We start from the raw sequence: 10,212 nt of genomic DNA, 5'->3' as shown, positions 1-10,212 counted from the left end.
AACCAGTAATAGCGAATTATTTTATTTGGTCTTTGTGAATGACATTGCCTATGACACTAGGGGAAACTTTTTATTTGATTTTGATACTCAGAAAAACCGTGGAAAAAATTTCAACTTTGTGGTTGTATCTACAAGGGGATCTTGGATTATCAGATATAGGCATGGGAGATTAGTTGTTTAAGAATTCAGGCAGTTTTCAGACAGAAATCAAAACTATAGTTATAAGGAAAAAGATACTCTAAATCACTATTCATCAGAGAAATGCAAATTAAAACAACTCTGAGATACCACCTCACATCTATCAGACTGGCTAATATGATAAAAAAGGAAAATGATGGATGTTGGAGGGGATGTGGGAAAACTGGGATAATAATGCACTGTTGGTGAAGCTGTGAGCTGATCCAACCATTCTGGAGAGCAATTTGGAACTATGCCCAAAGAGCTATAAAACTGTGTATATCCTTTGATTCAGCAATACCACTATTGGCCAGACATCAAAAAAGGTGTGGGGGGAGGGAAAGGACGTATTTGTACAAAAATATTTATAGCAGCTCCTTTTGTGGTGATTAAGAATTGGAAATCGGAGGCATGTCCACCAATTGGGGAATGGCTAAACAAACTATGACATATGATTGCAATGGAAAATTGTTGTTCTTCGTCTTCATCATCCCCCATTCCCTCCAGCTCTCAGTTCTTTGCTAGACCATCATCCTTACACTGGCTATACTCTCCTCCCTTTCTTAACTCAACCTTTTAGTAAATCAACTTAACTCTACACTATCATCCACCCTCAAAGTTTTCTTACCCTTTCATCCAATCTGTGATTACCCCAAGCCGAGTCTCAATCCTGTAAAGCAATTTGAGGCTACATTAGGAGGAACACAGATTCCAGGAATAAGGATGTGATGACCCCAGCGTACTCCACTTCTCAGACCTCATCTGTACTCAACTAGAATGGTGGTAGGCAACCAGGATGGTGAAGGATTTCCAGTTTATGACATATGGATGAGTTGAAGAAGCTGTTTAATCTGAAGAAAAGAAGACTTGGGGAAACATGCTTGCTGTGATCATGGGCAAAAGGGATTATTAGCCTTGTTCTGCTTGGGCCTTAAGAGTAGAATCAGGAGCAATATGTGGATTTTGAAAAAAGGGTCAATTTAGGCTTGATGCCAATAAAAACTTTCTAACAACTGGAACCCTCCCAAAGTGGACTAACCTGCCTTGAGAAGTCATAGGTTGCCTCTCCTTAGAGATCTTCAAGCAGAAGCTGGACAACCATTTATTATGCAAATTACAGTAGGGATTATTTTGTGTATGGGTCAGACTAGATGGCTGCTGCAGCCTCTTCTGACTTTCAGATTCTTTGACTTCTTCAGTAATATTTCAGGCATGGTCACAGATATTTTGTTTGTTCATGAGCCACATTATATTGATTTGTCCGGTTCTCAACTTCCCAGTCAAACTGAGGATTATATCATCCACACTTATGTTAGATACTAATTATTCATAAATTTTGCTATGTGAAATTTTATATCAAAAGTCATAAAACTTCTTCATAACCTTCACAAGTTTTTAAAAAATCAATGATTAAAAATGTAAATTATCTTAAATATTTTGTTACATTTATTTAAAAAAAAACACACCTATGCACAGTTTTAACGTAATCAAAGGTAACTTAGAATTATACAGTGTTTAAAAAAACAATTAACCATAAGTCATTCAGACCTAAATCCTAGTTCTTGAACTGGTGATCACTAAGACTGCTTTAATTAAACAGTTTAAGTAGCTATTTTGTTGTTACTGTTGTTACAGTAATTATCTTTCTAATCTATGCCAACAAAATCATCCTCAAATGTCCACGATTAATTTGTTATACTAGAAATAGCTCCTATCTCCCAATGACTTTAGAGGTAAATTCTTCAGTTAGTTTTACTAAATAGAATAGTCCAATGTTGTTATTCTATGATGTAACTACAAAAAGAATTTGAAAAATATCAAAATAGTTTACTGCTTTAAAATGAGTATTTTCTTTTTTTTTCTTTTTAAATTTTTAGGCAGTTGGGGTTAAGTGACTTGCCCAGGGTCACACAGCTAGTAAGTGTCAAGTGTTTGGTCTGAGGCCGGATTTGAACTCAGGTCCTCCTGACTTTAGGGCCGGTGCTCTATCCACTGCACCACCTACCTGCCCCTAAAATGAGTATTTTCTAAAAGCAAACATATCAATTTTTGAGTTATAACACACTTTTAAAGAACAAAAATTATTAAATCAAGTTCAGTTGACTAATGATACCTAACTGACTGAAATCAAGTCAACTTTACTAACTTATCTCTTACAATAATCTTCAATTCTAATTGGGAGGAGGCCAATTATGATGAAAGTAAGTTAATGGTGCAGTTTTGAATACCAACAACATTCTTTTGGATGTGGATATTTTTTCTTCTACAAAATTAATTGGGGCATTTTTTCTCAAAGCCAAACAAAGGCAATAGCTCCTTGCTTTCTCTGTTGTTAAAGATTTCAATTACAAATGAAGTAGGAAAAGAATAAATATACCAAATGCTTGAAGCATCCAGCAACTCATGCATATACTTTTTAAAATAATATTTTTCAAAAGAGCAGATTAAGACATTATATAATAAAACTTTATTAACAGGAAGATATTAGCATTTAATTTTAAAAGCTTAGGACTTGCTAAGCATTTCTTAAAAACTCAGACTAATAAGCAAAATCATTCATAGTACAGAAATTAAGCTATATTCACACAAAAGACTTCAAATTCCATTGAACACATAAGTCTAACAACTATGGGGGGAGAGGGAGATGGAAATAAAATGTTACAATGAGTCAATAAAACTTATCTTCTACTGAATATATTGTATATGGGACTGATGATAACTAGCATACTAAACTTAGTAAAAAGAAAAACTTGTGAACTCAGACAAAATAAGATTACTATTAAGAAACACCATGCAGATTCTTTTTAAATGTTAATGTTAGAACACAAAAGATTTTGGGGGGATGTAAGGGAAACCTCACTGTTTATAGACTGAATCCTCCTTTCAAACTAAACAGGCATAATTATGTAAACTCCCTAGATCCTCTCCCCAGGTATTTCATACATGTGACTTAGTATGAATATAAGTACAGAATTATTCTGTCTACTAGTATAGTTGTCATGGACGTGAATGATCAGTTTTTAAAAAATAATCTTCAAATTTAAATCTACAAAGCTTCCCTTACAGAATTACCAAGGCCCAGTACACACATGTAGTATCTAAACGATGAGACACATATGTCTGCATATACTGACAGACATAGGCACACTGTAATGGTCTAATCATTGTTGCCAAGTCAATAATTCTTTCAAGGCACTAAACAATGATATGAGTGGGGTTTTCTAAAAGTGTAACAAACATATAGGAATTTGCTTAAATTGTTAAAAAGCCCTGAATCAGAACTTTAAATTACTGCAGTTATAACTTTAAAAGGAAATGACGTGTGGGGAGGGAAGAAAACATGTAAATGAACAAAAAAAATTTTGATTTTGGAGGAAATTAATTCAAGGAGCCTACAAAATGGAAGAGAACAGTATGTGTAACACTTCGCAATTTTATCATTATACATTTAAAGATCAATTTTAACCTTTTGTTATGAATTTAGGCACCAAACTTGGGTGATAAAACCCCAAAGCAGTGTCTTAGGGGTGGGTTTTGCTTTGTTCGTGTTTAAAAAAAAAAAAACCACCACTAACAAAACCCTCCAACTCCAGACTTCCACTTTCCTTTGACTATAAAGACTAGAATAGCGGCAAAATGTAACACTTTGACAGAAAGGAGGTAGAAAGTTTCGAAGTCTTAAGCTATGAAACATTAACTGATCAACACTAATTGTCCATGTTTCTACCATTCAACAGCAATTACTAAAGAGAAAATTCAAACAATCTAAACATTTTTTTCTAAAGCAAAACAAATAGATCGAACCAGCTTTAAAGTTTCCTCAAACATGTTTTAAACTAGCCACAAAAATTAACATTCTTAATACTGCTATGATTTTGCTTACTTAAGTAAAATTCCACCTCTACATGATTATCAAGTGGTATCCGTGAGTATTCCTATTACAACATATGGGTAAAGTAAAATTAGGTTCTTCTGTTTTAACAAAAATAAATTCACAAATAGATTTTAAAGCTATTTTACACTTCTACTATCAAGTTGTCTATTTGTGAAAATGTTATAATCCCACTCAGCTCAAATTCAGAGCTAACAAAATTACAACTTAATTTTTTTCTAGCTAAAAAAGGGGGGGAGGGGAACAACTACGTTTCAATGAACAGGCATTTTTAAACTCCCCCCAAAATGACTGTATCAAAATTAGTAATTATTAGTGAAGGGAAGGAACCTTTGGCACATTGTTTTCAGTCTGATGGGAGTGCCAAAAATATTTTTGTGACAACCATGTTTACCAATAATTTAAGTCTTTTGATTAAATCATTAAGAAATGCACACACAAGCAAGTTACTATTGATAGAATTTGTGTTTTTTGATTTATATATACACAGAAGAAAAAAGTTTAACTTCTCTAGAATTGTTTCCACATGAACAATTATTGTTAAATCCTTGAGTTATTTATGAGAGGGGTTAATTTCCCTTTTGGACCAAATCAAAAGCCATTTTAAATTTGCAATTTACAAAGCAATTGCCCATTATGTGAAAGGTGATAAAATAGGATTTTATTAACTGAAATAGTTTTTTTGGTATTAAATATTTCCCACAGGCTGCCGTGGTGAGACCTCAATAATCCCTTTTCTCCTCTATGTTCAGACACCAAACACCCCCCGACCCCCTGCCCTGCTCCTCTACTTTTCACCATCTTCCTTCATCATTTTCTCTTCTCCAAAATCCTACCACTTCTTTCCTACTCTAAGTTTAAGTGAAGACCCTATGAGAACAGGGAGGCAAAACCTGACTGAACAAGGCAAAAATTGTTTGGCAGCATACACAATCTAAATGGCACAGATATACTGTGTGCACATATGGCAGAGTTAACTTCTTAGGCTACCTAGATAATGTGCTTTGATATAGATATGAGCTGTACAAAAGTTAAGTAACATAGATTTAAATATGTTAAAAATGGTCTTGCAAACCAAATCAGTCATTTAAAAAAATTTAGTAAAATTAGACTTCAACAAACACTTCCAAAATTTGTCAATTTGTAGTGTTTGAACTTTAGCATTATCTTAATTTAGCTTTTAAAGTTATATTACCTATTATGCCAATGAAACTAATTTATTGGTTAGAACTAGCATTATCCTAACAAAATTTTAATTTGCGCTAGGGTTTTCATGTTGGGCATGAAGGTTTTTACAAGATATGTATATGGTATATATAGCAACAGGAACAAGTACATTAAAAAGATTGTGTTTAAAGAATAGCACCTTCAGTAAGTTTTCATTTTAAACTTACTAATATTATTCCAAGAATTGGCAGTGTTATAACAGAAAACTCTTGTATTATAATACAGAGAGTAAAAAGAGACAAATAAGATACATATATACTCTGACATCCAAATTAACAGGGATCTTGTTTTCTCTAAATTTATTTTCCCCAGCCATAGGTGCTTAATGGTGATTAAACCATATTGTACTTCTTTTCTTATCAAAATTAATTTTAACATCTACTTCTAAGAAGATGTTGAATATAAAATGCCAAATGAAATTACAGTAGTGATTATATAATTACCAGCAGAATCTGACATATTAAAATTCTGACACAACATTCAGAAAATCCTGACATATCAGGAATGAATATTTGAACTAACACTGAACTTTGAAAGCTTGGTGGTTGACAGAAGGTCTTATAGAATAATTTAAGGTTGGGATATTAAATAATTTGTTATATGGTAATGAATAAGAAGGACTAACAACAATGAAATAAAAATAGCTACATATATCTGGCTAAATATATGTAAGGATAATTTAGGTAAAACATGTAAAAATATGACAACATACTTGTCCCTTCTACTTCTCCCTCAAAAAAAAAAAAAAAATCACCCAACACACACAAAACAACAAAGGACAGGTATTAATGCACTGGGAAGAACACCAAACAAGATTGCTAGGGAGGATGTCAAAGGGAAATTGGATACACAAATGAAGATCTTGCCCATAAAAGTTTCAAAGGTCTCCAGTGCAGGAAATGGCATTGACTAAAGTTAAATTAATAGTGTCTGAGATCCATCTTCCCTAGCTCAAATTAGGGCGGGGAAAAATAGATTAAAAAAAAAAGATAAGCTCAAAATAAAAAATTAATTTAGTAGCTGTTTCATAACTAATTAGTATTTGGAAATTCAGAATCCAAAAAGGTTGGTCATCCAACTCAGTGCAATGTGATATTCAATACATACTACTTGATTATACTGAAGAAATTAAGAATTAAGGAAATGGCACAATTGCAACCATGATTCTGAAAAGACATTAAGGCAAAACAACACAAGTGGCCCTACATCTTTTCTAAAACTAGAGTCTTCTAGAGATCTGACCAACTAGTAAGAGTTCAACACATAACTGAAAACAATAAGAAATCCTTAGTGACAACAGGATAAAAAGAGATGGTTAACGGGATGAGAAATAACTTATCAGGAACTACTCCTGGGAGATACAAAATGAGGTCAAAGTTTCAAACAGCTGGAGAACATGTTAAATTCTGCTCCTCATCATCTCTCACAAAATCAAAATTATTAAAAAAAAAAAACTTTCAGTTGATCAAAACAAAAGGATTATCTGTTCACAAAAATAACTTCAGAAATGTAATAACTGACATAAATCCACAAATTCATTAACAATTACTACAAAAAATTATGAACTTTGGGATAGAAGTTTAGAATACTGTATTTTAAAACCATGAACAAAAGTACTGAGAACACTCTGAACGGGCAAAAATTCCCCTTTAAAGTCAATTCCAGAACTAGGAGTCAGGGAACAAAGAAAAGGTTTTGTTAAATAAAATTATTATTTTCACAACTAAAATTATTACTACCACCGTCAGGCTAGCCAAAACGAGTCCACTTAATCAGTCAACATAATACTTGGCTATGTGGAAATAGTATTTGGTAGAGCAGGAGTTTCTTAATTTTCATTGACCCCTTTGGCAGTCTGATGAAGCCTACAGATTCTTTCTCAGAATAATATTTTTGATATATAAAATATATAGGATTTCCAAGGGAATCAACTATACTGAAATAAAGATGTAATTTTTTTCCATCAAAGATCACAGACCTTCTGAAATCTATCAACGGACACCTTTGGCATCCATGGGCCCCAGATTAAGAGACTTTCTAATTATGTATAGTAGGAAATTTTTGAAGAAGGAAGTGTTGCTAACAGAAGGCAAATGTAAAAAAAATTTTTTTTAAATACACAGGAGAGATATCTGTGTATGTATTATATATATATATATATATATATACATATATATATATATATGTATATATATATGAAAATAAAGAGCTTAGGTACTGGTCAGCAAATTGTCGCTCTGAACTGCTGACAATGTACACTTGTCCAGCAATGAAAGATCTAAAAACACTTCACTTCAATCCACTGTTCTTTCTGATATGCTAGCATGCTTCTGCTCATTTAAACGCTACAAAATCTTTTGATTCTCTACACAGCCAATGACAGTATCAAAGCAAATGATATCATCAATAGAAATTATTCCTATCTTTGTACTGACCACCAGAGCCCAACTCTTCCCCCGAAAATGAAAAATCTATTTTTACTTTGTTCTCAAATATTTTCTGGAGGGCACTGGCAGCAATAGTTGAAGTAGTTATTTGTAGGTACCAAGATTTATAAATTCATAAAGATACCCCCCAATAATTTGGGGAGATAGCTGTATCATGTCATGTAAGACCTATGAAGATACACAGAATTACCAACACTGTCAAAAGTAATGGAACTGATCCTGCAAGAAGAAAGAGAAAACCTGGAAAGCCTTTGGGAAGGTTCATTATTCTAAGTGTGCTGGAAAAGTTAATTTACTAAGAGGAAACTTAGTGGCCTGTGAAAGGAGCAATTACTCTTCTTAATGGTCAGATCAAGACCAATATTGGCAATTATGTAACTGTAACTGGAGTACTTAGGTGAATATACCATGTATTCACACCATTTTTCTATAAGGCTTAATAATAACAGTGTACTAGGTCACAGAAGAAGGGCAGTGTCTTTCAACAACGGCCAGAAGCTACACAAACATATATAAATAAATAATTCTATTTTTGCAATGTTGTAGGAAAATGATCCTTAATATTATTTTCTTCAATTCCTCATTGTGATTGCCCATTCTTATTTTTTTTTTTCAGTAAGAATATCAACTACTTTTAGGTTAACAGATAACAAGAGTCAAATTACTGATTTTTCTTTTACAATCTAAGAAATAAACTGTTAATATGAAGTTGTGATTGTTCTCTCATTATTCCATACTCCAATTTGTTTCTTTAAGAAAAACTGGAAATCATTGGAAATGAAAATGAAATTTCGGATGTTTGCTTTTAGAGCATAGGCCATGAGATCGTAGCTCCAGAGTTGGAAGAGACCTGAGAAATCATCTAGTCCAACTCCCACATTTTACAAGTAAAGTAACTGAATTCCAGTGAGGTTAAAGGACTTGCTAGCATCACACAGGCAGTATGTGGCAGAGCCTGATTCAAACTTGTGATTCCCAAGTTCAGCAGTCTTTCTACTCTCTCATTACCTCTTTCAAAACATTTCTCAAACTTATTTACATTATGTAATGTTCCATTTACAATTATGATTTTATACTGGGTGTCCTAAAAGTCTTAGTGCAGCCTGAAGCTATTTTTTGGAGCCTCAAACTACACTAAAGACTTCTGAAACACCCTATATGCCTAATATAAATGAGGTAAAGGTTTGACTTGCCTACTTCACTTGGTGCTATATGGCATTTTAAAGAAGTGTTAATTTCTTAGTATCTATGTTAGGCTTAATGCGAAAAATGACTATTAATGTTAAGGATAAGAGAAAACACAAAAAAGTATATCATCTAAGGGTTGATGAAACTGAATAGTAAAAGAAAATTTAATGGAAGTAGTAAAGAATTAGGAATTAAATGTATTTTTAAATCTGTCCCATTACAAACCATACTCTATAAGACTGGAGTAAAAAACTTTTTTAAATTAACTGTGGCTTACATGGATTTGATCCAAATTTCAAAATGACTATCCAAATACTGTTTTGTGGTTTGTTTGGTTTCAGCGCATTCAAAGTAATTATAATGTATTACACAGGCTATGGTATTATACAGTATTTCACTAGAACTGCCTGTTATCAAACGCATTTAAATTTCGTTTAGCCAACAAAACCCACTGCTATTTCTCATTTAATACAAAAGGATCCTCCGTTCAATGGCTTTGCGGCAAATAGGGCATTCGCTCATTCGATCTCCACAAAGCTGACATGTTCCATGGCCACAGAGGAATATCATATTCTTCAGACGATCCAAACACACAGGACACATTGTCTGTGAAAGAATGTGGCAACACAAGTAGTATAATTATTGAGGAAACATTAAATTGCAACTTTTCACAACTGTGATATCACTAGTTTTCCCATATTATTTTTCTTGAGAATCTGTTATCGTAGCCTTTTCTAAGCATGACAAGTAATTTAATTATAAGTGTCCTTTTTTCTTCCCTATATGTAGAAAACACTGATGTTCCACAATTTTAATTTTTAGAAAAAATATCCAAGGGTTTTAACATTAAGGTAGAACACAAGCTGCCAAGATGAGAAATGTTATAAAGAAGGTAAAAAATGGCTCAATATGGTAATTTCCTTGATCTTGCCATTACCCAAAATTACCACAAACCTTCAAGAATTTTGAAATCCCCTTATCTAAGCATGATCTATTACCTCTCCCACTGATTTCCTTTACCTAAACCTATTCTCAATCTATACTGTGGCCTCCAATCCCCTGCCTCCTCAAATTCTCTCCCAGGCCATCTCCTTTACACTAGCCACTCTCTCCTCTTTTCCCCATCTTGACCCACTGGTGAACTGATTCAACTCTACAACAGGCTCATCTCTTGACTTTTTAGGCCCCTTATTTCACCAGTCACACCCTGCCAAGTCTCAGCTTTGGATCACTCCCACTGTCTGCCACCTTTGCTCCTACAACATGCTGCAAAACGAAGGT

The 10,212-nt window shown here is 33.4% G+C and overlaps 1 protein-coding gene across 1 annotated transcript in view; it reads right to left on the bottom strand.

Moving 5' to 3' along the window:
- Positions 1–7,480: 7,480 nt before the first annotated feature.
- LOC114053907 (E3 ubiquitin-protein ligase MIB1) overlaps positions 7,481–10,212 on the bottom strand; it is a 144,230-nt gene continuing 141,498 nt past the window's right edge. Inside the window, exon 21 of the mRNA XM_027877031.1 lies at positions 7,481–9,537. Coding sequence (XP_027732832.1) covers positions 9,397–9,537 — 141 coding nt within the window. The 3' untranslated portion in view covers positions 7,481–9,396. The remainder of the gene's footprint in view (positions 9,538–10,212) is intronic.

Source organism: Vombatus ursinus, unplaced genomic scaffold (genome assembly GCF_900497805.2).
Source record: "Vombatus ursinus unplaced genomic scaffold, bare-nosed wombat genome assembly UNPS02014812.1, whole genome shotgun sequence".
NCBI lineage: Eukaryota > Metazoa > Chordata > Mammalia > Diprotodontia > Vombatidae > Vombatus > Vombatus ursinus.
Note: the sequence above shows the minus strand (reverse complement) of the source record. Positions and strands in the feature narration are given on the sequence as shown.